This window comes from Lissotriton vulgaris, chromosome 10 (genome assembly GCF_964263255.1).
Source record: "Lissotriton vulgaris chromosome 10, aLisVul1.2, whole genome shotgun sequence".
Lineage (NCBI taxonomy): Eukaryota > Metazoa > Chordata > Amphibia > Caudata > Salamandridae > Lissotriton > Lissotriton vulgaris.
Window position 1 is genome coordinate 140,195,251 of NC_141698.1, and position 27,590 is coordinate 140,222,840.

General features: G+C 46.6%; 1 protein-coding gene across 1 annotated transcript in view; it reads right to left on the minus strand.

Annotated features, from left to right (window-relative positions):
• The window catches only part of B9D1 (B9 domain containing 1), a 396,621-nt gene that overhangs the window by 197,903 nt on the left and 171,128 nt on the right, over positions 1 to 27,590 (minus strand). The window contains exon 5 of the mRNA XM_086940722.1: positions 10,552 to 10,614. Coding sequence (XP_086796848.1) covers positions 10,552 to 10,614 — 63 coding nt within the window. The remainder of the gene's footprint in view (positions 1 to 10,551; positions 10,615 to 27,590) is intronic.

Genomic DNA, 27,590 nt, shown 5'->3' on the forward strand with positions numbered 1-27,590 from the left:
ATTCCGGCGTATAGTGTGTTACCATAATCCAGTCGACTCGTGACCAGTGCGTGGGTGACAGTCTTTCTTGTCTCGAGGGGGATCCAGCGGAAGATCTTTTGAGAATGCGAAGTACGTTGAAGCAGGAGGATGAGACTGCGTTGACTTGTCTGGACATCGAGAGAGAGGAGTCTAGGATGAAACCCAGGTTGCGTGCGTGGTCTGTGGGTGTGGGTGCTGTGCCAGGGCCGGTGGCCACCATGAGTCGTCCCAGGCAGAGGGGGATGATCCTAGGATGAGCACCTCCGTTTTGTCTGAGTTAAGTTTTAGTCGGCTATGTTTCATCCATTCGGCTACTTCTTTCATGCCTTCGTGAAGATTGGTTTTGGCGGTGTTAGGGTCTTTGGTGAGGGAAAGGATTAATTGGGTGTCGTCGGCGTAAGAGATGATGTTGAGGTTGCGTTGGTGCGCGATGGATGCGAGTGGGCTCATGTACACGTTGAAGAGGGTGGGACTGAGTGATGATCCTTGTGGTACTCCACAGATGACTTCAGTGGCCTCTGAGTTGAATGGGGGGAGTCGGACTCTTTGAGTTCTCCCGGAGAGGAATGAGATGATCCAGGCCAAGGCTTTTCCTTGTATGCCGATGTTGCTGAGGCGTTGTATAAGGGTGCTGTGGCAGACTGTGTCGAAGGCGGCGGAGAGGTCGAGTAGAATGAGGGCCGCTGTCTCTCCGTTATCCAGTAGTGTTCGGATGTCGTCTGTCGCTGCAATGAGGGCGGTTTCGGTGCTGTGTTTGGCTCGAAATCCGGATTGAGATGGATCGAGGGAGTTGTTGGATTCAAAGAAGGCGGCGAGCTGGCTGTTGACGGCTTTCTCAATGACTTTGGCGGGGAAAGGGAGGAGGGATATGGGTCGGTAGTTTTTAAGTTCAGAGGGGTCTGCTGTGGGTTTCTTCAAGAGGGCGCTGAGTTCGGCGTGTTTCCAGCTTTCTGGGAAGGTGGCAGAGTTGAACGAGCAGTTGATGACATCACGGAGATGGGGTGCGATGATGGAGTCAGCTTTGTTGAAGACGTGGTGGGGGCAGGGGTCGGTTGGCGAGCCAGAGTGGATTGAGTTCATTAGGCGGATGGTGTCTTCAGTGGTGATTGGGTTCCAGGCGCTGAGGTTGTTAGTTGGCGGAGTAGGATCTGTGGGGGGTGTTGATCGTTGGGAGTGTTCTCGAAGCTGTTGTGGATGTCGGCAATTTTGTTGTAGAAGAAGGAGGATAGTGCATCGCAGAGGTCTTGGGAGGGAGTGATGTTGTTAGATGCTGCGGTGGGGTTGGTGAATTCTTTGACGATGTTGAATAGTTCCTTGCTGTTGTGGGTGTTGTTGTCGAGACGATCCTTGAATGCTGATTTCTTGGCGGATCGAATCAGTTGGTGGTATTTGCGGGTGGCTGCCTTGAGGGAGGTCATGTTGTCGGTGGTTGGGTTTTTCCTCCATGTTTTCTCTAGGGTGCGGCATAGCTTCTTGGATTTTTTTAGGTCATCATTGAACCAGGGAGCCTTTTTGCTGGTTGATTTGTTCTGGTGTTTTTTCAGGGGTGCTAATTCGTCAGCACTGTGGGCGATCCATTGCTTGAGATTGGTGGCCGCTTGGTTTGGGTCCAATGAGAGGGTGGGAGGGTTTTGGTTGAGTGATGTTAGGAGTTGGTCGGAGGTGGTTTTGTTCCAGTTTCTTCGAGGAATGGGTTGTGGGCGGATGTGGGTCAGGGTGGTTTTGTGGTTGAAGTGAACGCAGCTGTGGTCCGTCCAATGGAGAGCTGTAGTGCGATCGAAGGAAATGTGCTTGCTGGAGGTGAAGATAGGGTCGAGCGTGTGTCCGGCTACATGGGTGGGGGTGTCAACAAGTTGTTTGAGTCCGAGGTTGGCCAGGTTGTCCAGGAGGGTGGAGGTGTTGCTGTCGTGTTTGTTTTCAAGGTGGAAGTTGAGGTCTCCTAAAAGAATGTAGTTCTCGGAGGCAAGGGCATGTGGGCTGACGAAGTCAGTGATGTAATCGCTGAATTGAGTGCGGGATCCTGGAGGCCGGTAGATGAGGGTGCCTCCGAGTGTGGTCCTAGGGTCGGTGTGGATCTGAAAGTGGAGATGTTCGGCGGTTGCAAGGTTATCGTCGGAGTTGGTCGTGATTTTGATGGTGTTCCTATGGACGATGGCGATGCCGCCTCCTGTTTGATTGGGGCGGTCTTTTCGGATAATCTTGTAAGCGTCCGGTATGGCTATGGCGATGTCAGGTGCAGATGATGTGTTCATCCAGGTTTCTGTAAGAAAGGCGATGTCCGGTGATGCAGTGTCGAGTAGTTCCCAGAGTTCAGTTGCGTGTCTGTGGACCGAGCGGGTGTTCAGCAGGATGCACTTCAGGTGGTTAGAGTCGGAGCTGTGTATGGAGGAAGTGGATTTGGTGAGGGTCCTGGAGCAGTTGAACTTGCAGTAGAGGCAGGCGAATGGGCCGTGGGTACGTCCTGGGGTGGCTTTGCAGCATTGTGGTGTGCGTCCGGGGTTGAGGGCGAGGAGAGTTGCGGCATCATATGTGAGTCTAGTGGGCTGGCTGAGGCGGGGACCAGGTGGTCTGGCGCTGGGCGCGGGCCAGGTGCGGACGGGCGTAGACGGGCTTACCTTTGGCGCACCTTCGGCGCACATGGGGCGCGTCCGCTGCGCGTGAACGCTGCGTGCAAAAGTATCTGTCATAAATGGATAGTGGAAGGGGAGGGGCGAGGGAGGGTCAGCAAGGAGGCGGGATCGGGCGGAGAGGACAGGCTCCGAGGCACAAACAACAAACAAAATGGCATCCAAGTGAAATTGTCAACAGGAAGGGGCACACCGAGTGAATGGCTATTTAAATACACTCATAATGAATGAGAAACACTCGACAATGCGTTATCACACAAGCGCTATGCTAAGTAGCAGCTAGCAGAGACAACAGCTGGGCAAGCGCGTGTAAGACCAGGATAGTGCTAAAATCGGCAAAGCGCTATTAATAATTAATATACACGCTTGGGCTTCTATTAATGCAGCGCAATGACAAGCAGCAGATTATAATTAAACGAGTATCACAGGCAGAGCAGCGAGATCATCAACGATACCACTGGAGCAGGGAGCGACCGCTTCTGAGAGCGTCAGGACGGACCACACATGCAGGGCTGCATCTGCAGAATTCCTGATTGGCTAGTGAGGGGCTGCATCTGCCTAATCTGTGACCATACAGGCAGGGCTGTATCTGCGGAATTCCTGATTGGCTAGTGAGGGGCTGCATCTACTGAATCTGTGACAACACATGCAGGGCTGCATCTGCGAAATTCCTGATTGGCTAGTGAGGGGCTGCGTCTTGCGAATCTGTGACTACACATGCATGGCTGCATCTGCAGAATTCCTGACTGGCTAGTGAGGGGCTGCATCTGCCGAATCTGTGACCACACATGCATGGGTGCATCTGCAGAACTCCTGATTGGCTAGTGAGGGGCTGCATCTGCCGAATCTGTGACCACACATGCAGGGCTGCATCTGCAGAATTCCTGATTGGCTAGTGAGGGGCTGCATCTGCCGAATCCGTGACCACACATGCATGGGTGCATCTGCAGAACTCCTGATTGGCTAGTGAGGGGCTGCATCTGCCGAATCCGTGACCACACGTGCAGGGCTGCATCTGCAGAATTCCTGATTGGCTAGTGAGGGGCTGCATCTGCCTAATCTGTGACCACACATGCATGGGTGCATCTGCAGAATTCCTGATTGGCTAGTGAGGGGCTGCATCTGCCTAATCTGTGACCACACATGCGTGGGTGCATCTGCAGAACTCCTGATTGGCTAGTGAGGGGCTGCATCTGCCGAATCCGTGACCACACATGCATGGCTGCATCTGCAGAATTCCTGATTGGCTAGTGAGGGGCTGCATCTGCCGAATCCGTGACCACACATGCATGGGTGCATCTGCAGAACTCCTGATTGGCTAGTGAGGGGCTGCATCTGCCGAATCCGTGACCACACGTGCAGGGCTGCATCTGCAGAATTCCTGATTGGCTAGTGAGGGGCTGCATCTGCCTAATCTGTGACCACACATGCATGGGTGCATCTGCAGAATTCCTGATTGGCTAGTGAGGGGCTGCATCTGCCTAATCTGTGACCACACATGCGTGGGTGCATCTGCAGAACTCCTGATTGGCTAGTGAGGGGCTGCATCTGCCGAATCCGTGACCACACATGCATGGCTGCATCTGCAGAATTCCTGATTGGCTAGTGAGGGGCTGCATCTGCCGAATCCGTGACCACACATGCATGGCTGCATCTGCAGAATTCCTGATTGGCTAGTGAGGGGCTGCATCTTGCGAATCTGTGACCACACATGCAGGGCTGCATCTGCGGAATTCCTGATTGGCTAGTGAGGGGCTGCATCTTGCGAATCTGTGACGACACATGCATGGCTGCATCTGCAGAATTCCTGATTGGCTAGTGAGGGGCTGCATCTGCCGAATCCGTGACCACACATGCATGGGTGCATCTGCAGAACTCCTGATTGGCTAGTGAGGGGCTGCATCTGCCGAATCCGTGACCACACATGCAGGGCTGCATCTGCAGAATTCCTGATTGGCTAGTGAGGGGCTGCATCTGCCTAATCTGTGACCACACATGCAGGGCTGTACCTTCGGAATTCCTGATTGGCTAGTGAGGGGCTGCATCTACTGAATCTGTGACAACACATGCAGGGCTGCATCTGCGAAATTCCTGATTGGCTAGTGAGGGGCTGCATCTTGCGAATCTATGACTACACATGCATGGCTGCATCTGCAGAATTCCTGAAGTGGTTAGTGAGGGGCTGCATCTGCTGAATCCATGACCTGCCTATGTCGGACTGCAACTACAAAAGTGTCTAAGGCCCTGTTTGTGGCTACACCTGTGGTTCTGCCGGCCATGTTGTGGGCCACAACTGATGACGGCAGTGACCCCAAGAGACTGCACTCACCAACTTTGAGGGCAGGATTAAAACATCTCAAGACTGCTGATCTTCAGGTGACTGCGAAGATGCATGACTAACTTGTGTTGATTATTGGAGTGCATAGTATTGAGTTTAACTGTGTGATTAAAGTATTTTCTTTCTTGAAAGATTAGAACTGGGATGGACATTCACTTTAATGGATCTGCTGATAGATTATTGAGATCAAGCACCCCCACACTACCCCCCTGAGAAGCCAATAACTGCTCACCCTTGCTATCATGAGAGACAAGTGCAGAAAGGGTTCTACCGGGCCCATGGGTTGAGACACAGAATTGGGTAAGACTTTGATAAAATGTTCGCATGCAAAGTAACACAGGAGAAATGGAAGTGTTTAGGTAGTGGAGGGTCAGAAGTGTAATTCATTTAAGAAGAATTTTGCATCATCTCTAATTTGAAAGGATGTCCATGACGTGCTGGATGTGGCAGTGGCAGCGCTGAGGTATGTCTAAATGCCCAGGTTGGAATATGGTAGACTGTGCCTTACTGGGTGGAGGGAGGGCAGATTTCGAGGTCTGTGGGTGGCTCTTGACTGATGGGTATAGTTTGAAGGTGAAAATCTATTTTAATGGTTCGAGTTCACGGGAAGGACAATGACTATCATTTATTTATTTACGCATTCTAGAGAATGGGTGTGTTTGGGAGCTAATTGCCTATTGTATGTTTGTGAAAGAGCAGAAGACAAGCAGCAGACAGAAGCGCATAAGGAAGCACTCCATGGGTTCATCCTGGTGATTTTGAACACTAGCAGAAAGTGAAAAACGAAGATAGATTTGTCTGTAGGCTGAAGTGCTCAGGGTTATTTGCACTGGGACATCAAAGGTGGAATAATCAGAAATGCTTGCAGTCTTAAAGACACAAACCAAAGGAAAGGCTTGACAGTAGTACCTGTTATTTTTGTTGCCTTGAAGTCTTTAATAGGGGTTGGCGAAACTTGCTGAGTTTCACTCCATGGAATTCTGTAGAGTTAAGTAAAAGCTCTGCGAGATCCTGTGGAGTTTTACGAGCAGCGGAGTTCAGTACGTCGCACTGCTCGCGCTGATTCTTAGTGCTGAAAGCACGTCGTGTAATGTTAAATAATCTCGAACTGCATCATGCAGCGCACCTGAGGGCGCTGCTTCTTTCTGTTGCTCATATAGATGTTCTACTTGGGCGGCAGCTTTTGCAACACGAGCGGTAGCAACCTGGCACGACTGCGCACATTGAGACATCTCGCAGAGAGGGGGTCTGGCACTCTATTTTCTCACTCTCCAACTTAACGCTGGCGGGCTGCGCCAGAGACAAAACTCTGCCACGCAGCGGTTGGTGGAGTTTTTCCGAAGCTCCACGCTCCAAGTGGAGTAGCTAAAGGTAACCCCAAGGATTTCCCTTTATTATTGGGTACCTTTGGTATGGTTAAAAGATATGTTGGGCCTACGATGACAAATCATGGTTCATCTAGCCTTATTCCAATGCCAACATGTTTCGGTCATCTAAAAAAGACCAGTGGGTCAATGGCCTTCTTCAGGGCTGCTATATACCCTGCCAAGCCATAAATTCATTCCATGCAGCAATCCTGAGGCCTAATGCTCTCATACCTTATTCTGCTAAAAGACGTGTGATCAACACCCTAAGTTAACGGTGGGTTCAAAATACTGCCGGTCACATCAGGCGGCATCCCTCTGTAATCACACTTTTGTCAAGAGGATCTTAGGATCTGACTAACCTAAAGCATCCCTATGATATTACCTATAAGACCAGTAGTTGCAAAATGCAGTATGGACATTTTAGAAATCTGATCTTCACATTTAAGCATCTGAGGGTTTTGTGCTGTCCCTTGTGTTGTTCAATCAGCATATAGAACAAATGGGAGATCTAACTGCTAAATCTGGTCATCAGAGTGCCCAGTGCCCTATGTTATGTTATGCAAAAACAACAGTTGATGGACAGAATGCAGAACAATGCCATACATTCATCCCAGTACAGAGATCTGAGCCTAAATCCATCGTTTTTTTTGCACTCCACACCACCCCAGTTCAGACATGGCCATATGCAAATCAGCCTTGACCCTGTGCCTCATGGGAACAGTCCAGCCCGAACTGGCAAGCCATATCTTTCCTGGACCGGAATCAAGCATCCTAGGACAGGTTTCAGGCTATCAGCTGTCTTCAGCCAGGATAGCTTGACTGGGTGTGAGTGTTTGATTGATTCAGATGCTCCGTCCATCACCACCCCCTTTTGTACCGCTTTTGGCCGCCATAAGTGTGGCAGGGTATGCTCAGACGTGATTCCCTTACTCACTTTGCCACTGGATTTAAGCAAGCCGGGCTGAAGACGGCTGGAATGCCAAAAACCGGTCCTCGGAAGCTTGTTTCCGGTCCAGGGAAGACATGGCTTGGCAGTTCGGGCTGGACTGTTCCCATGAGGCCCAGGGTCAGACTGATTTGCATATAGCCATATCTGAACTGGGGTGGCAGAGTGGGCTAAAGAACGGTGATGGAGAAAACCAGATCTTTTGACTGGGTGCGAGTGTTTGATTGATTCAGATGTTCCGTCCATCACCACCCCCTTTTGTATCGCTATGTTATGTTATGTTAGTAGTTCATAAAGCACATGGTTACTCCAAAACAGAATGTCCCCACGTTCATCAGAGATATCAGCAAGCTGACCATTATCATTACATCCTTGTGGATTGCCTGAAGAGCCATTTTTTTAAACTCCAATGAAACAGCACTTCAGAGGACTGCATCCTTAAATCAAGGGGAAGAAGATTCCACATTTTAGCCACCAGCAGACAAAAAGATCTGCCACCTAAGCAAGCTCTGTGGACTTTGGCAATCATCACTTTAACTGTGGCAGATCTAAGATTACGTTTAGGCAGGTAAGGTTTAATCAAAGGAAATAGTAAACGCGGGACTTTGCTTCGGAAAATTTGTCAGCATACGGGAGGCGGCGCTCTGCACCATTCTTATTCTGCCCTTAGAGACCCCAAGATATTGGACATTGCAGTAATCCATAAGAGACACTATCAGCACTTGGATAACTGTTTTCTTGGCTGACTCTGGCAGCAATTCTAGGATTTTGCGAAGCATCCTCAGGATGTCAAAGCAAGTGCCAGCCAACGCAGAAATCGGGTTGTCACAGCGCAGTGTCAAACCAAAACCCCAGACTTTTTATTTTAGGTTTGGGAACAGGGACCTGCCCTAATTCCTGGGGGCAACCACAAAGAGGACCAAACGGATGGTTGCTTCTCAACCACAAGAATATAATTTTTTTCAGCGTTTAATTACTATACATGGATCTAAATCCTGATTGAGTCTCATGTAGCAAATTATTTCCTTCAAAGTACTTTGTTAACTGAAGGTTAAGAAATTCCTCTGCAATTTTAGCAAAGAGAGGACGAAAGGAGACAGGTCTCAGATTTTTTGGGAGGGTGGGATCCAATGATGGTTTCTTAAGTAAAGTGACCACCATTGCGTGCTTCCAGTCCTGTGGGACTATACCAGTGGTGAATGTACGATGCATTCAGATACATGCAACCGTATCAAAGAGTGTCTGGTGATCTAAATGTCTTTTGTCAGAAAGCTTTCCACTGTCTGATTGGCTGATGGTTAGCAAGGGAGCTCTTAAAACCTAATCTATCAAGTTCCGAGTATGCATTAATCACACACAAACATTCGTATCTGACAAACATGTCGCTAAAGAAGGTAAGAGGAAACAAATTCACCAATTACATCACAATAATGAATGTCACTAAGGTTAATACATTCTGACTAAATCTGCATTTGCAACAGCATTGATGTTATTCTCAGACAAGTGCTATGCATCTCAAAACGATATTTAAGCATAGTCCTGGTTGCTTTCTTTTGTAAATTAAGTTATACAGTTAGGTCTTACTAAGTCGACAAGCGCATCCGAGAATGCAGAACATGATAAATAAAGTCACACATTCTTGAGTCTTCATTTGTATCAGCTTTGGTTTATGTTAAAATGACTGCCTATAGATGCCCTTAATGTCCTCAAGAATGTATCTGTCGCACTAGGAGCCTAAATGAGGAAGCTGTACCATGTCAACAAAGTAAAGTCGGTCAGAAACACATTAAAAACTTGCATATTTATGCTATAGATCCATCTTTTCTTGCCATGAATAGGGAAACAATTGTTGATATGAAGGGTAAATGGCTCCAAGTATTGACATGACCAGGACTGAGGAGATATCATGCTACTTCATGCAGACTATTGTCCTCTTGAGAGTCAGTAAGCGGATTGTCATCTATATAGGACTTCTAGCTTGTTTGATCAGATGACTTCATAAGTCGGGCAGCAATGTTGAGACTTAAGGCCTGATTTAGATCTTGGTGGATGGGTTACTTTGTCACAATGGTGACGGATATGGCGTCCGCTGAAATATAAATCCTATAGGATATAACAGGATTAATATTTCGGTGGATGGGATATCTGTCATTGTTGTGATGGAGTAACCAGTCCATCAACATCTAAATCAGGTTCTAGGGCCTTCAGTTATATGCTAGCGGAGCGGGAACTCCATTGTAATGGTGTTCCCTTCCCGCCAACATAGTAGTCCACCTTCCCTATTAAAATACGGGCGGAGCATGGTTTGGCCAAGGCATGACTACTCAGTCACCGCTGTGGCCAAACTTCTCCGCAGCCTGGGAGAGGAAGAGCTGCTGCGGAATAGGCTACATGTCCATTTTCTTTTTTTTCTGTCTGTCACCGCCAAGCGAACTCTGGCAGTAAATAACAGTATAAAACACAAAATGCCACCCTCACCATGGGAGATGACTCCCATGGGAAGGGGGCCTTATCTTTTTGAAAAAAAAAGAGAAACGGTTGGGTGCAAGGCCCGTCATGTTGATGAAGCCCTGCACAGAACTGCAAAAAGCATTGAGAGGAACCACTGTGACATAGGTTCCTTACAGCGCTATAAGAAATAAATATCTGCTTGGTGGTCATTTCTAAATATGGTGGGCCTTATACCAGTGGTAATTCACTCCGTTGCCCGGATGAAAAAATAGGCCACCCGCCAGAATATGAATCTAGCCCTAACTCCTAGAGAACAATATCAACCCAAATGTAGCACAACGTAAAAGGATGTCTGTGGCTCAAAGAATGGGCGTCTAGTGTTTCACTAGGGTCATTGAGCATTCTGGGGTATACATTGTTGCTATCAAGTGATTTATTTATAAAACATCAGACCCCATGCATTTTGAGATTAGAATGCATTATTTCAAATAAAATCCCCTATAATAAGTAATTCTCAGGAGGCAGACCACTGACTGGCTGCGCACTGCACCTTGGAAGATGTTGCCGCTTGCTTTGAGAGCAAAATACATTTATATCGGGTTCTGCAAGGACATGCGAACAGTACTGATTAGAGATACATTCAATCATTGAGAACAGTGACTGAACAAGAAAGTGGAAGTGAAATTTGTGTGTTAGGTGGTTTGGCAATATTTTACATCTAACATTGTACATATGCATCCTGTGAAAGCCTTCAGGATAGAGTCAGCCAGACTACAGACATCTAATTGAATATCATATCACCTGGTAAACTTTTGAAGTTTGGATGTAGATTCAGGAACAAACATAGGCAAGGTTCTTCTATGTCTAAATAAAAATGAGAAAACAAAAATAAAATGTACGTGAGTTCTCTTTTCTGTGGAAGTGCATTTAGTATAGGTAAGTCGCTGTAGAAACATCTTATTGTCTTAAGCAAAAAAACTGTGTAAAGCACTTCACATACTTACAACCACTACAAGCTTTCTACCTAAGAAAATGAGCAACAATGGATCGTTCTAGTCAAATTTTCATTAATGTAGGACTTCTCAGAGTAAAGATATTTTAGCAGCTCCAACCCCATTGGACATTTATTTAGTTCTACAGTATAGGCAATGTTCTTGAGCTCAAGGAGCAACTGTGATTACAGAGCCTAACTGGCAGCAAATGTAGTGACAGAATTAGACTCAGTGCTGTGAAGCACAACTTGGATAGCGCCATGATACAGCGGAAGGGTAGGGTAACAGATTCTGCACATACAGCGCTGGGTAAGTGCACACCTGTAACAAATGTTGGAAAATATACCCATCTTACAGAATATTGTCAAAGCGATAAGGTCAAGAAGAATCCATTTCTGGGATGGCAGAATGATTGCAGGGTCACAGACAGAAACCTGCACCTTGGGATAGATCATACAGATTGTTTAAAATAACAATGCCAAAATTTCAGTGCAGATTCATGCATAATTTGATATTCATGAATTAAATGTCAAGCAATATCACAAAGAACTTATAAAATACAATCATTTGAAAAGGTCATAGGTCTGCCCATGACATGCCAACAATCTTTTACAATTATTATTTTTTTTTGCAAATATATGTAACAGGCATTAAAAGTGTGAAAGTAATAAAATGTAAAAATAATGCTATATAAAGGTAGTGTCCACATATTTGCAAACAAATTAAGTAAAAAATGATATGTCAAAAAAAGTGGACTGCTTTTTAGGTAGATGTGCACAGGCAAAATACTACTGTAAAGAGAGACCGTGACTGAAATGGGCTGACTCAAGGCGCTCATGCGACATGCTGGGTTGGCCGGATGGATAGCTCAAAGAGGTGAACCTTTGCTGCTGCAACAAAGAGGTCTGTTACAAAACAATCAGGTAACCCAACAACAACCCGAAGAACCTGGGAAGCTTGAGATACCCAACAACGGTAGTCCAATCGGAGAAGCCAGTAGAAAGGACAACATTAATCAATCAGCTTATCCTACTCTCAATTAACAAAACCTGCATCCAAAACCTTGGGGTAGGGGATGAAATGTATTTATATTAGTACAGCTAAGTGCATATATCAATATCAATACTTATCACACACAAGGAAGTAAATACATGGATTTGTTTTATATTTGCAAATTTAGCAGTATAAATGCATTCTTTTGAAAAAAAATATAACATATGATTGCTCCAGTCAGAAAGCGTAGGGAAAGGAAGTGCTAAACAAAAAAAGTGCTAGTAGGTGAAATTTAATAGAGAACAAATTGAAGAAATCATAAATATATCATAATCAATACAGAAAAGCATGTCAGCTAAAATTATTGTACAACAAGAATGTGAACTCATTGAGTAAGTATAACTGTTTAACTCATAATCGCCCTTTCGTGGACCAACTATCCAATCTAGGCTTGGTAAAATGTCGATGTTCCAAACCAGTGAAAGGGAAGAGGAACAATTACAGCCACACCAGAGGATCTTCATTAGGACTCAGTAACATAATAGAGGGGAGCAAACTGGAATGTTCAGTCCTCCGGTGAGGAAACTGATCAAATGGCAAGGGGCAGCTGGCTCCTAGTCACCAGGGGAACTAATCAGGTACCTTAAGGAACAAGCATTTGAAATGCAATAGGTCTCGCATTAGGAAAGTTTGAGCTATTAGTTTTGTAAATGACACATTTTTATTTATGTGTTGGTTTTGACAATAGCGAAATTAATAGCTTCGTCATTTACAATGCCAATAGTTATAACATTCGCAAATGCATTTGTAATGCAATATGTGTTGTAGTTACGTGACTTAGATGTATTGATATTACAAATAACAATGGCTTTTATTTATTTTTAATAATACTTAAATATATGTTTTTGCAATTTATAATGGCAATAGCCTAAACTTTTGTAAATAACTTTTGTGAAGATTATGTTCAGTGTATTTTATTGTGACGAAACTCCAAGAACAGAAGTGAAATATTAACATCTTTTGTGACATTTCTAATAAAGCTGTATGGGGCGGAGTTGTGGGGTACAGGTAATTTGGATGCACTAGTAAAATCTGAGTCCAAATTCTTGAAAGATCTGTTGGCTCTCCCTCTGAGTACACCCACAGTCCCCGTGCTGTTGGATCTAGGTTGTAGATCAATTGCGGACCAGGCACGACTTCGTCCGTTGCTCTTGTGGGCTCGGCTTTGGAGGGTGCCCGAACTTGCCTCCTATGCTAAGGCATTGTCTGAGGTTATGGCTATGGGAGGTTGGCACAGGATTAAATGGCTGAGGGATGTTAAATGCCTTTTGGGTGAGCTGGGACTTGGTGATGCCTGGGATACCCGCTCTACCCCTCCTAAAGCCACGTTAAACAACATTTACTGGGATTGGGTCACTTCTAAACTCATTGTCGACCCACGTCACTGTAATTCCACCTCAGATTTCCTGAAGATCAAAGACGTGGTGGCTTATGAACCATACATCGACATGAATTCCATTCCCTTTGACCGGGCTTAATATTTCAAGTTTAGAGTGGGGACTTTACCTGTTAGCCATTTGGTATCCCGGTGGAAATCGTCCTCCCAGTTGTTTCCCTACTGTGCCCTTTGTTCTAAACGGATCAAGACAGTAGCACATATCCTCTTTGAATGCCCAGACTATTCTGCTCCCAAGAGGCAATGGCTTAAACCACTGTGCAGACTCCTAGGAACTCGCCAGCACTCTGTGGCCCTACGGATTTTATTGTCTGACACATCCGCCTTGGTGGTTTGCAGGGTGTCTAAATTTTTAAAGTGGTCCTGGTTGATTCGTGCAAAAAGGCTTTCTCTTTCAATTTAATCTTAATTTTAATTGTATATATTGGTTCTCAATTATGTCACAGTTTTTATTCCTTTTCATTCTAAAGGTGTTGTACATGTTGTAAATATTGTGACTATTTTATCTGCTATACTGCTTTTAAGATATTGCATATATCGAAATAAAGCTAATCAACCAACCAAAAAAGCTTGAAACATTGAGAGAACATATTTGAACCAGTTGTTGTTGAATGGTTGCACAGATTGATGCTGTAGTGGCGCTGAGTGATGTTGTGGTGGCGACGAGTGATGCTGTGGTAGCGCATTGTGATGTTGTGGTGCCCCTGCGTGATGGTGTGGTGGTGCTGAGTGATTCTGTGGTGATGCGATAGATAGATAGAGTGACATCGATAGATGGATAGATAGAGGGAGGGTGATAGAGTGAGGGCGTTAGATAGATGGTTGTGTGTGGGGTTGTGTGTGTGGGGTTGTGTGTGTGGTTGTGTGCGTTGTATTTGGGGTTGTGTGTGGTTGTGTGTGTTGTGTTTGGGGTTGTGTGTGTGGTTGTGGGGTTGTGTGTGGTTGAGTGTAGTTGTGTGCTTGTTTGTGTGCTTGTGTGTGTGTGGATGTGTGTGTGGTGTGTGTGTGGTTGTGTGTGTGTGGTTGTGTGTGGGGGTTGTGTTGTGGGGTTGTATGTGCATAGGGGGTTGTGTGTATGGGGGTTGTGTGTATGGGGGGTTGTGAGTGTGTGGGGTTGTGAGTGTGTGGGGTTGTGTGTGTGTGGGGTTGTGTGTGTGGGGGGTTGTATGTGGGGGTTGGGTGTGTGTGGGGTTGTGTGTGGTGTGTGGTGGGTGGTGTGTGTGGGGTTGTGTGTGTGGGGTTATGCGTGGGGGGTTATGCGTGGGGGGTTATGCGTGGGGGGTTGTGTGTGTGGGGTTGAGTGTGTGGTTGTGGGGTTGTGTGAGGTTGAGTGTGGTTGTGTGCTTGTTTGTGTGCTTGTTTGTGTGCTTGTGTGTGTGTGGATGTGTGTGTGGTTGTGTGTGTGTGGTTGTGTGTGTGTGTGGTTGTGTGTGGGGGTTGTGTTGTGGGGTTGTATGTGCAAAGGGGGTTGTGTGTGTGGGGGTTGTGTGTGGCGGGTTGTGTGTATGGGGGGGTTGTGTGTATGGGGGTTGTGAGTGTGGGGTTGTGAGTGTGTGGGGTGGAGTTGTCTGTGTGTGGGGTTGTGTGTGTGGGGGGTTGCATGTGGGGGTTGTGGGTTTGTGTGTGTGGTGGGTTGTGTGTGTGGGGTTGTGTGTGTGGGTTGTGTGTGTGGGGTTGTGTGTGGGGGGTTATGTGTGGGGGGTTGTGTGTGTGGGGTTGTGTGTGTGGGGGTTGTGTGTGTGTGTGGGGGCGGTTGTGTGTGGGGGTTGTGTGTGTGGGGGGTGTGGGGGGTGTATGTGTAGGGTGTGTGTGGGGGTGTGTGGGGGGTGTTGTGTGTGTGTAGAGTTGTGTGTGGGGGTTTGTGTGTGGGGGGCTCTGTGTGGGGGCTGTGTGTGTGGGGCTGTGTCTGTGGGGGGTTTGTGTGTGTGGGTGTGTGGGTGTTGGGTGTGGGGGTGTGTGGGGGGTTGTGTGTGTGGGGTTGTGTGTAGAGTTGTGTGTGGAGTTGTGTGTGGGGGGTTGTGTGTGTGGGTGTGGTTGTGTGTGAGTGTTGTGTGTGGGGGTGTGCGTGTGGGGGTGTGTGTGTGTTGGGGGGTCTGGGTGTGTGTGTGTGGGATTGTGTGTGTGGGGGTTTGTGTGTGGGGGGTTTGTGTGGGGGGTTGTGTGTGTGGGGGGGTTGTGTGTCTGTGTGGGGTTGTGTGTGGGGTTGTGTTTGTGGGGGGTTGTGTGTGTGGGGGGGTTGTGTGTGTGGGGGGGTTGTGTGTGTGGGGGGTTGTGTGTGTGGGGTTGTGCGTATGTGGGGTTGTGCGTGTGTGGGGTTGTGCGTGTGTGGGGTTGTGCGTGTGTGGGGTTGTGTGTGTGGGGTTGTGTGGGGGTTGTGTGTGTGGGGGGTCTGGGTGTGTGGGGGGTTGTGTATGTGTGTAGGGTTGTGTGTGTGGGGGGTGGTGTGTGGGGTTGTCTGTGGGGTTGTGTGTGTGGTTGTGTGTGGGGTTGTGTGTGGGGTTGTGTGTGTGTGGTTGTGTGTGGGGTTGTGTGTGTACGGTTGGTGTGGTTGTGTGTGTGTGGGGTTGTGTGTGTGCGGTTGTGTGTGGGCGGTTGTGTGTGTGTGTGTGCGGTTGTGTTTGTGCGGTTGTGTGTGTGTGTGTGGTTGTGTGTGTGGGGTTGTGTGTGGGGTTGTGTGTCTGGGGTTGTGTGTGGGGGGGTTGTGTGTGTGTGTGAGGTTGTGTGTGTGGGGGGGTTGTGTGTGAGGTGTGTGTGGGGTTGTGTGGGTGTTGTGTTTGTGGGGGTGTTGTGTTTGTGGGGGGGTTGTGTGTGTGGGGGGTTGTGTGTGTGGGGGGTTGTGTGTGTGTGTGTGTGTGTGGTTGTGTGTGGTGTGGCAGAGTTAATTATACTCTTCTACATGCTCTAATTCCTCAATTGATAGTTCTGTAGAAAGATGAAAATACATTCTTACAAAAAGCCACATTATCCGGAGGAACCTACGAGCAAATCTTGTTTCCAAATACGCAAATAAAAAGCAATTAGTGACACTATTTAAAGTCGTACAAACAGTTCTGTGACAATTAAGGGAACAAGGGCCGAGGATGTGAGCGTTGGTTAAAGGCCAGATCTACCAAATTTGGAACTGGGAGACCCCGTTCGAGTCTCGGCGTCGGCTCATCATCATCTGATTGTGGCCAAATCACTTAAACTGCCTGAGCCCCAAACAAAAGAATGTGTCCTTGTGTCATGTAATTGGTGCTTGTGTGAAGCGCTCCAATACCTTCGGCCGAATTTGCTTTACATGAAACTGCAAAAAAACAGGCCGAACTATTTTTTTTGTTTAAATCACAAAATGCTTTTAGCATAAAGAAAGAGAGAGTATGTGCATTTGCGTGTGTGTGAGATTATTTGGTTGAAAAATACACTAAACCACCACATCTGCTCTGCACTACACTGTGGCAATAACTCAAAATAAAGGATGCTCACATTTCCAGACTCTGAGCCTGATGTATCAAACATGTTTCCCCAAAATACAGGCTTTGTGGGACCTGCGCATCTATAATAGGCCTGCGTGGCTGCAGGCAGAATACAATTAGCCGTGCACTGTGCAGGTGAAGTGCCGGGGCGCTCTAATTACCGGGCCCGTGTGCTCGGGCACCAGAGCTGCTAACGAGCCCTAGGACGGGCTTCAGTTCCGAGGCGTTAATGAGGCCGCAGAGGACAGGGCAACTGTGTGCAGAGAGTGGCACTCCAGGACGGCCTCTGTGCAGACATCCTCGGGCTCGTACAGTGCGACACATGGTGGGAAAAATGGTTTGGGGCAAGGACCAGGCGCTATAGGGCTTCAAAGGCAAACAGAAAATGGATAAATCGGACAAAAAGTGACATAATGCTACTTAGGGTAAAAGCGTCAGGGGGTCAAAAGGGTATACGGACCAGAAGAATAAGACACATAAGTAAAAGAAAAAAACATGAGTCCGGGAGCATAGCAGAGGGGGACAGAGAATGGCGGTCAGGGAGCATGGAGAGTAGGCGCTATAAAGACCAGGAAGTAAAGTGGGGTCCACAGGTGCGAAGCAGCATAGGAACAATAGGAGCAGAGGGAGGGGCAGGGGAGCCAGTCCGCATAGGCAGAAGGAAACAAAAGGACACAGAGGAAAGGCGACCTGAGATCATGGGTCCCAAGCAGCAGAGGGATGAAGGACGGCGACCGCTTTAAGGTGTAGGCCACAATTACAAATAGGCATATGCATCCGGAAGCATAGGGTTAATGGACACAAGCGCACAGAGGTAAAGGCATCGGGGACAAGGGAACACAGGAGGCACCGTGACCCGCGGGCTGGAATAACAACAAGCAAAAATTGATAGAAAAAAGAAAGGTTGGGGGTGAGACAGAAAGCGAGACAGAGAGAGGAAATGAGAGGAGATATAATGAGACAGTGTGAGAAAGGAAAGAACGGAGACGACAGAGATGGCGGGAAGAACAAAAGAAAGAATACATCGCCAAAGATTTTGGTTTTATTTTTTCACTGCAGCAGACTACAAGCAGGAAGTGGGATAAGGGAGGGGGTGGCAAATGGTGAGCACTTTCGCGGCAGCTTTGATGTTCTCAGTGGCCGTGCGGCTCACTGAGAACATCAAAGCTGCTGCGACAGTCCTCCCAAAGGCTGCAGGCGGACAAATGGTGCGCGAGCCTGGCACACATGCACTGTGTCAGATCCGCCTGCAGACTTTGGGAGCATTTTTTAAAGTCCCTACTTAACGATGATGGCTCAGCAGGACCTAAAAATAGCCCTGGAGATAGGTTGAATTAATGTGTTCACACAAATTGACCCATGGGTCTAAGTGTAAATGCAGCGTTGATCTATGTGCTCATGTAGCGTAGATGGGGTATTCCATTTCAAACATTAGTACCAGCTCAAGAGTCATCCTGTGATAAGGTATGTGACTGGCCTCTAACAAGTTTTAGATGTGCAAGATCTATGAGGGATGAGAAGGTAAAAAGTAATAGTGACCACCAGAGGAAGCACAACATTGTTACCCCCTCAGAGATTTTCGTTAAGTGTAATAAATGCATGGTTTGTCACAGTGTAGAGAAGGTTGCAGTGAGTGCACACCTTCCAGGGAAATGATCAAGATAAAGGGTAAGCTAACATGTAGGACTGGTTTTGAAGTCTATATGCGTACTATATCTTGCCCGAAAATATACATAAGAAGCACCACAATGCCATTACATCAGCACATTCTACATCTGAGTGCAATTAAGAAAGGTGACATGACTTACCCAGCAGCCAGGCATTTCAAATCAACACACGAGGGAGTGAATCTAGAGTGAAATACAGCGGGATAAGCATATATTCCCAAGACCATCAGGGGGAGGAGCTAGAGAACGTGACCGTAGGAGCTTAGAGCTAGCCTCATCTTCGATAAGAACAGCAAGTAACCTTTTGGCTTGAATACTGATGAAGAACTGATTACTTTCCTCTAACTGGAGTAATGTCCAATTCTCCAATATGATATAATTCATAATTGAATTTTCAACTATTTTGTTGCTATATATTGCTGGATGGTTTCCATTACATAACTTTTCCTCTTTAGCCTTTCCCTTTTTTAATGATATCCATTTTGAGGACTATTGTGATTAAGCCCACTTGGGCTCAACTGATTAATGGAACAAAAAGGGATGTGGTAACAGAAGGACACTTTCTCTGGCGTTTTGTTCGGTGCATCAAATTTTGTATGTCATTTAATAATTATAAAAGGTGATTTTTTAGGGATAATATTCCCTATGTGATGCAGTGTTGTATTACAAGTGCCGGGCTGTAATTGCTGCATAAGATTGATTTATGCAGTATGTGAATACATTAGCACCCACATGCACTATTGATCAATTTGGGATTGTGGTTCAGTGGGATAACAGATAAGAGTATATATCACAACACCACTGTGTAGTTATGGCTCAGCCACATTTTGTATTGAAAAGGCATTTATTGATAAGATTATAACATTGACTCCAGTGGAAGAAACTGTAACAAATTTGGCAAATACAAAGTTTAGGCAGATAAGGTACTGCAAGCCAACTTTCATGCAATTCCAAGCAGGAGGAAAAAAAAAGGGGAAACAAGGGAATTTTTCCTATTTTAGATCCTTTAAGAACTTTTGTTTGTCCCTACGGCAAAGAAAACGGTAAACGTTTTACTTCAAACGACATGAAAGCAGAACTTTACTCAGATAGTGTGTTCCAGTGGACTCTTGTAAATTTGTTAAGAAGTTTTTTTTTATTTGTAGACCAGGCTTTAAAGGGATGAAACTTTTTCTATTTTATCAGTTTTAGTCCAGAGGTTTAATGACTTTGGGCCCATCGGTTCCTTAAGACACTTTGACTTTTAAGAATTTAACGGACTGAATCCCGGTGGGCACCGTTGTGGAATACTTTGGACATTGGAGAAAGGACATTACACTGCCGGTCTAGTTAGGGTGGAAGGTGTGATGTCCTTTTCCCCCTGTCCATCACCGCCAGGAAAATCCTCGCAGCGAGGGACAGGAAAACCCCACACAAAAAAGCCCACCTCCCCACCCTAGGAGAAAACTCCCTCTGTGTGGCGGCATTATTTTATTCTTTTTCACTTTGGGAATTTGTTTTTGAAAATTTAAAAACAATATTAAACGTTTGGTGGACAGTTGTCAAAATGGCCTGCGGTTGTCCTCCAACGTTTTCGTACATTGAAAGGAACAGGTTACATTCAATGTACAGAGATGACTGCTGGGCCACAGTTCGTCTCTTAATCTGCAAAAGGTAGTAAGCCAGGGTGGCAGAGGTAATGCTCTAAACCACTCTGACTGGCTGTACTCCGCCCGCCAAATTTTAAACCAGACCCTTGATCTGCAGACTGAAACTTCAAAAAATAAGTGTCTCACATTTATCAAGGTAGATTTATGTTGCTGTCAACATTTTCGGGTCCGAAGAGAAAAACCTGAGGTTGTAAAGATTGGCTGGCAGCAAAAATAAAATTACTCTTGCGGCTGCCATTACAGGACCCAGGACATGGTCCCGCTTCCCGAAAAAACAGACCGCGGAAAGGGCCAAGGGAAGCACAGCCTGATTCCCAGGCCATAGTGGGAGGACCTTTTATGAGCTCCCTCCCCCAAAACATAAAACACAAAATATTGTCCAAATGTGATAGTTTGCAGACTAGAGTCCTAGACTGCGAGACAGTAAACCTTAAATTGAAGTAGTGGTCAGCAGCCTTGACAACTGGGCTGTGGACCAGCAGTCCCCAGCCTCAACAACTTGACTGGCCACTTTGAATGAAATCTTAAGTGTGTCAGTGGTCTGTGACCTAGCTACCAAATTCCACAAACCACCAATGCCACTCTAGGTGTACCACATCCAGGGACTCAAAATTAGTTTATGAACCACAGACACACTTCTGAGCTGATTAAAATTAAGAGTATACTTTCCCTTCACACAATAGTTCATTAGGTGTACTCTAGGCCCACATAAAAAAAAGTGAGTGGGTCATTCACATCCAACTCAACTTCTTTTCAGAGTGCTCAACTCAAGCCCCACACCTGAGTTTTGGGCCCCAGCTTTTACTCAGCCCCAGCTTGTTGATCGCCTCAGAACTTTACAGGAAGAAGCTGAGGTGAGGTGTGAAGATTTGACAAATGGTGCAAAAGTTATAAGCAAAAAGAAATACAACTACCCAGCGGGACCCCGTCCCTGGGAACAAAAATGTACATTTTGTTTTAATATAGGCCCCTAGAGTGGGCCAGGGCCCAAGCAATTAGCAAATGTTGTTTATTGGGGAGGCAAACATGCATTCCCCCGCCAAAAAACTTCTAGGGGACCCAGTTACCTGCGGGCAATCTGTTAATTAATAGGAAGGGGGTGAGCAGCCCCCCTTCCCGAGCATTTAAAAAGAATCAGGGATCCTATCCCTCGGGCCAGTATATTAATGGGGATCGTGAGTCCCCACTCCCAGAGCCACACAAGGGTCCTGGGGACCTACTATGTATTTCATGGGTGGATTTCTTCTCTTAAGAGAATATCCACTTCTATTGTTCTTTCTCTTCTTTAGGAACATTCTGAGTTGTTGTCCCCATATACTTCGATTTCCTAGGGTTGTGGGTGTTGTTACACGTTTCCTATCTTGAGGTTGGATGTCCCCTACCTGTTTGGGACATTTTCACCTCTAATCAGCAGTAGCCCCTTTCGTAGGATTGGTTTGCAGACACTCCCCCGGGTGGGGTATAGCTATGGCATTTAATTAAAAAGTTAAGGAATCTGCAGCTATATGTCTGTATCAGATGAACATTTTACTTACCTTCAGTAATGCATTTTCTGATTGAGGCATAGTCTAGCCGCAGATTCCTTAATGCCCTACCCATCCTCCCCGTTCTGGGAATGATCTGTAGTGTAAGGGGTATTTCCTTTTACAGTCCTGTTGTATACACTAGGGTTCAGTGTTACGCGTTGCTATGTTCTCAACAAACCATTTGGTCTTTCCTTACAGGTGTTGTCTGTGTATTGACAGACCATTCATTACCACTTCCTAATTACTCGATTCAAAGATACAGCTATATTTTTTGGCACATTGTTTTTAAAGCCAGTTTGTATAGTGGCTCCGCGTTTTGGCGTGCAAGGTTTCACAGAAGAAACTGAAGTCTGCGCACCGAAGAGGACTTATATGACTCCGCTCACGTCACAAATGGAGTTAAGGCCAATAAGGAGTCGTACAATGTTGTCCCCTGGTGAACAAAGGTTCTGATGGTGAAAATAAATCTGGATCCAGGCTGGGGAGAATTCAAAAGTTAAGGAACCTGTGGCTAGATGTCTCTATCAGATCTTCACATTTTCTAATAGAAAGAGATAAAATGATCTACAAGCCAGCACATGATGAAGATAGAAGAGTTTTACATGGGCCTTCTCATAGTGTTAACAGCAGTCTACTCCACAAATTACACAGTGCTCCACCACCATGAAAATCGTATTGTGCCTCAAAAATAGTTCCAGAGAGTCTGGCATGGATTCAACGTTGCTTATGGCTGCAGGAATCATCAGTGAGCATCAAAGGACACAATGAAGCCTGCAGCTGAACTGGGGCAGGGGTCAGACTTTTTAGCTCCACCTAGTTAAGTGTGGTGGATGAGCACAACAAGCAGGTGGAAGCTGAAAGCCATGGGTGGGGTCCCCTCTGACATCTGGGATCTCTCCCTACTTCCTCTAGGCTTGAGTTTTGTCTTTGGAGCAGGCTTTGTAGATGGGACCCCGGGGCCTTTGTGGGAGACAGGACACACAACCAGCCACTAAGGTCTCAGTGAGGTGATAAACTCTTTTCAAAGTGCAAAGGCAGCATGGAGACAATGTGTGCACTAGCCAGCTTGTATGCGGGAAAGACCTCTGTGTACTCAGTGATGCTGAAGTCAGATGAGAGAGCAAGAGACCGTCTAGAGCATTTTGACAACAAGGGAGCAGTCCTTCAACACCTTTCATACTGATACAATAGAAACATTTATGGAATCTGTTGAAGGAAAGATGCAGGAGCTGGTTGCTAGAGACTTGCATGTGGAACTACAGTTATTGACTACATACACCTCTTTGCCGACATTGGAGGGACAGACACATTTGACCAAGGCTGCCTTCTTAAGACTTAAGTTACTTGAGGTGGGAAGTCTGGTGAGGATGGAGAGTAAATATCAGCTGCTGAACAATTTGTGGAAGACTTCCCATCTCAGGGTGCTATTTGAACCTGTTTCCATGGAGGCAGAACCATTCTTAACAGCAATGTCAGAAATGTTGCTACAATCTCTGTGAACTCTCTGACTGTTCTCATTTCATTTCCTCTATAGACGTTATGACCATCAGCCAAACAAAAGAACATTGATACCTCCATGCTACCCTTTTAAGTAACCTTCTCCCTATAGACCATCACTATAAAAAGCCAATGGTGCTGACAGCTTGATGCCTGGGGACAATATGTTGTGACTTGAACTGGCCGTCAATACAAAACCTAAATGACAAAAAGGATCAATTGCACTAAAAGAAATTAATGAGGAAAGGACAACCATCAAACCCGACAATGCTCAATACTGAAATAAATAAATTCATACATATATACATCCATTTTAAAAAACAAATTTTCTGAGCAACACTGACATATATATAACATTTAACAGACCAAGCTAAGAATTTTAAAATAGCAATTTGTCAATGTAAAAGAATAATTACTCCCTCCCTTAGAAGGAGGGAGTAAATATTACGACCAGAATGAGCTCCAATCTGACTTCAGGTTAAGGTGCAGTGCGGTTACAGCAACATTAAAAGGCAGTTGATGATAATCATATACTGGACAAAGGCAATCTCCGGAGTTGTCACCTTCAAGACATTTTAAAGTCCTCTGACAATATAGTCAGTTTCAGGGTTGTACATGAAGAACACAATGACACAGTTTTCCTTCTTTCTGTGCTTGTTAGAAGACACTTCATCTTAGCTATTTGAAACCAAATGAGCTGCTCTTCGCCTCAGACATAGCGTCCGTGCTAGAGCTTTTTTGAGGAAGACTGCATTTTCTCCTGAGGCACAGCCGGGAGTGTTGTTTTAGATTGCATCATTTAAAAAAAAAAACAGAACTGTTGATATTGTGTTTTTACCTACCCTCTCCCTTGGGCACTCTTAGACGTGGTGTTTACTCCCCTGGGCATCCCCGCGCAGCAGATTTTGGTGCTGCTGCGGGAGACACCCGAACGCTAAATCGCCATCAGCTGGGACCTCGGAGGCCACGTCCACCACAGCTAGGCCACGCCCCCCGCTAGAGCACTTAAGGTGCGCTGAGAACGAGTGTGAGTCAGAAGATTGCATTTTCTCCTGAGGCACAGCCGGGAGTGTTGTTTTAGATTGCATCATTTAAAAAAAAAAAAAAGAACTGTTGATATTGTGTTTTTACCTACCCTCTCCCTTGGGCACTCTTAGACGTGGTGTTTACTCCCCTGGGCATCCCCGCGCAGCCGATTTTGGTGCTGCTGCCACAGATTGCCTGTTTTTAAAGCACAGATCACTTGTGTTTTTAACCTTACTCACCGGACAGAATAGGCGTGTACGCAGCGGAGCCAGCGCTGACGACACACGCATTCTCCCCCTCGCGCCCTCCCGCCGCGAGAGGAGGCCACGCCCCTTCCAGGCCATGCCCCCCGATGCACAACCCCAGAGTAACATAAATCATGTGCAACCCTCGGTCGCACAGCGGGCGAGCGCAGCGGGCGCGACGTTTGCGCGCCTAAGGCAAGCCCGTCTGCGCCCGTCCGCGACCGACCGGGACCAGGGGCCATACCCCCTGCAGGTTTGAACCTACATATACCTAAACCCATCTGCTATACTCGCAGCAAACTATTAGCACTTAACAAAGCTACGAATGTGAGATATCATCAATGTATTCAAACCGGCCCCGGCCTATCCGACGGACCCATCTCCTGTCTCTCTTGCCGATGGTCAAGCGTGAGCCAATCTCCAACTGACTACCACACAACCGCCACCAATAATCAGCTGGAATTGAAATGCCTATACCTGAATGCCAGATCCCTACCTAAACACACACTGGATATCTGGGACATGTTAACATCTAGGACCCCTGACCTGGTCTTCATCACGGAAACCTGGCTATCCGACACCAGCGCTCCAGACCTTGCCAATGCCCTTCCCCCTGAATACAAAATAATCACACAAAACAGACAAAGCAACAAAAAAAAGGAGGCGGAGTTGCCGTAATTTTCAAAGACCACCTAACATGTCTCAAGGAAACGACAACTGCCGACCCCGAACATGAAATGTTACCATTTAGAATTCTGTTGGAGGGACTTATCATACTAGCCGGCGCAGTTGTCTACAACCCCCCAGGGCAACAAGCTAACATTAGTGCTAAATTATTGAATCAACTGCTACCATTCTACTTAAAACACAAAAATTACATGGTCATCGGTGACTTCAACGTCCACTACGAAAAAACAAATGCCCCCGGATCTTCCCAGCTGAAAGATGACATGGAAATTTTACAACTCAAACAGTGGGTTGAGGGCCCCAAACACTCAGCAGGGCACACCCTAGATCTCCTTTTCACCAACATTGAGTCAACCATTATAAAGGAAATCCTCCCCCTGACTTGGTCGGACCACTCCATGTTATCCTTTTCATTTAAGCTCCCTGGCAAACCCTTGAAGCACAGACCCACCCCTTCTATCACCAACAGAGCCTGGAGACTAATTAATGACTCCAATTTTCAAGACCACTTTCTCGAGACGGACGTCACCTTGCGGGATGACTTTCCCATTTGTAGCAACGTCACTCTTCTAGACACTGGAATCCGCCAAACGCTGGATAAAATAGCCCCCATGCGGGAATCAAAGAAAAAAACAACCGCTAGGGAAAAAGGGTACACCCCCCTCCTCAAGGGCCTCAAAAAGGAATGCCAAAAGGACGAACACCGATGGAGACAAACAAAAGACTCAGAAACCAGAACAACCTATGTCACCAAACGTAAACAGTACATCTCAGCCATCCGAGACGCAAAAAAGGCATACTTCACCTAGCGAATTTATGAAAGCAACAATTCCGCAAAAGATTTGTTCAAAATAGTAAAGGAACTCAGTAACCCGTCCAGCACCTCACAAACCCTCACCCCCTCAACCGAGGCTTGTGAGCGTATCAGCACCTTCTTTGCTGAAAAAATTGATAACATTTACTCTACTTTCGGCCCCCCAACATCCCTACCCTACCAGACAACCCCGACAAGCATCCTCGAACACCGGGCAAATACACCGTCCAACAAGAAGCTGGCAACTCCCCGCGCCTAACCAGTTTCAAACCATTCTCCGATGATGAGGTATTATCAGCATTGAAGACAATCAAGTCTGGCTCTCCCGCGGACCCGTGCCCCCATTTTGTGTTCTCTAAAATTGCACCAACGCTCTGCCCTATCATCACTAAACTTTTTAATCAATCACTCACCACCGCATCCTTTCCGGAAGCCTGGAAACACGCATCCGTGACACCCCTCCTGAAAAAAGCTGGGGCCGATATCTCCAATCCGGAGAATTATAGGCCAATTTCCCAGCTTCCTTACCTTTCCAAGGCCTTGGATAAACTAGTCAACTCACAACTATCCCGATATCTGGAAGACAATTCACTCCTGGACCCCTCCCAGACCGGCATCAGAGCCAACAATAGCACCGAAGCAACGCTGCTGGCAGTATCGGACAGTGTCAGATGCATCACAGATCAAGGGGGATCTGTAGCTCTGATACTGTTAGACCTGTCAGCGGCGTTTGATACGGTAGCACACGATTGCTTACTAAACACCCTCCAAAGCAAAGGAGTGCAATCCACAGCCCTGAGCTGGATTAAATCATTCCTCAGCAAGCGCACCCAAGCAGTGCACATGGGCCAGTACCACTCAAAACCCTACCCCACCAGCTGTGGGGTCCCACAAGGGGCCTCGCTGAGCCCCACTCTCTTTAATGTCTATGTCTCATCTCTGGCTGACATCGGAAGAAAGTGGGGCATCGGCATATGTTCCTATGCCGACGACACACAGCTAATGGTAACAATGGGTGAAGAAGCGGAGACAACAACAAAGGAAAAATTACACCGCTGTCTCTCCGAAATGGCGGATTGGATGCGCAACCACTGCTTAAAGTTAAACGCCGGTAAATCGGAGATACTACTGTTCGGAGGAGCCAAACTCACATGGAACGCCACATGGTGGCCACCATCATTGGGGTCAGCCCCCACCCCAAAACAGCATGCCAGAAATCTGGGAATCGTTATGGACGACACCCTATCCATGAAGGACCACATACGATCACTTTGGGGCAAAAGCTTCGCAACACTTAAACTCCTGGCAAAAATCTTTCCCTGGCTACCCCTAGACTGCCGACGTACAGTTACTCAGGCCCTGCTGGTCAGCCGCCTGGATTATGGCAATGCCCTGTTCGAAGGGATGAACGAACAACTGTTCTCCCGACTACAGGTTCTACAAAACCAGGCAGCTAAACTGGTTTGCAATAAAGGCAAGCGAGACTCAGCATCCGCATGCCTCAGGAAACTCCACTGGCTTCCAATGCGCCAGAGGGCTACCTTCAAAATACTCTGCCACGAGCACAGAGCCCTCAATAAAACTGGCCCTACGATCCTCCAAGGGAAAATTGAATTCTACATCCCCAATAGGAATTTAAGATCAAACCAACTGGCTCTGGCGAAACCAAAGCGCATCTACAAGGCAAGAACCGGCGGACGCGCCTTCTCTTATCTGGCCGCCAAAAGGTGGAATGAGTTACCTGTAGAACTCAGACACACCACAAACTACCTTCAATTCCGAAAAATACTAAAAACTCACCCTTTCCCTAAAAACTAACCCTCAGCACAGTCC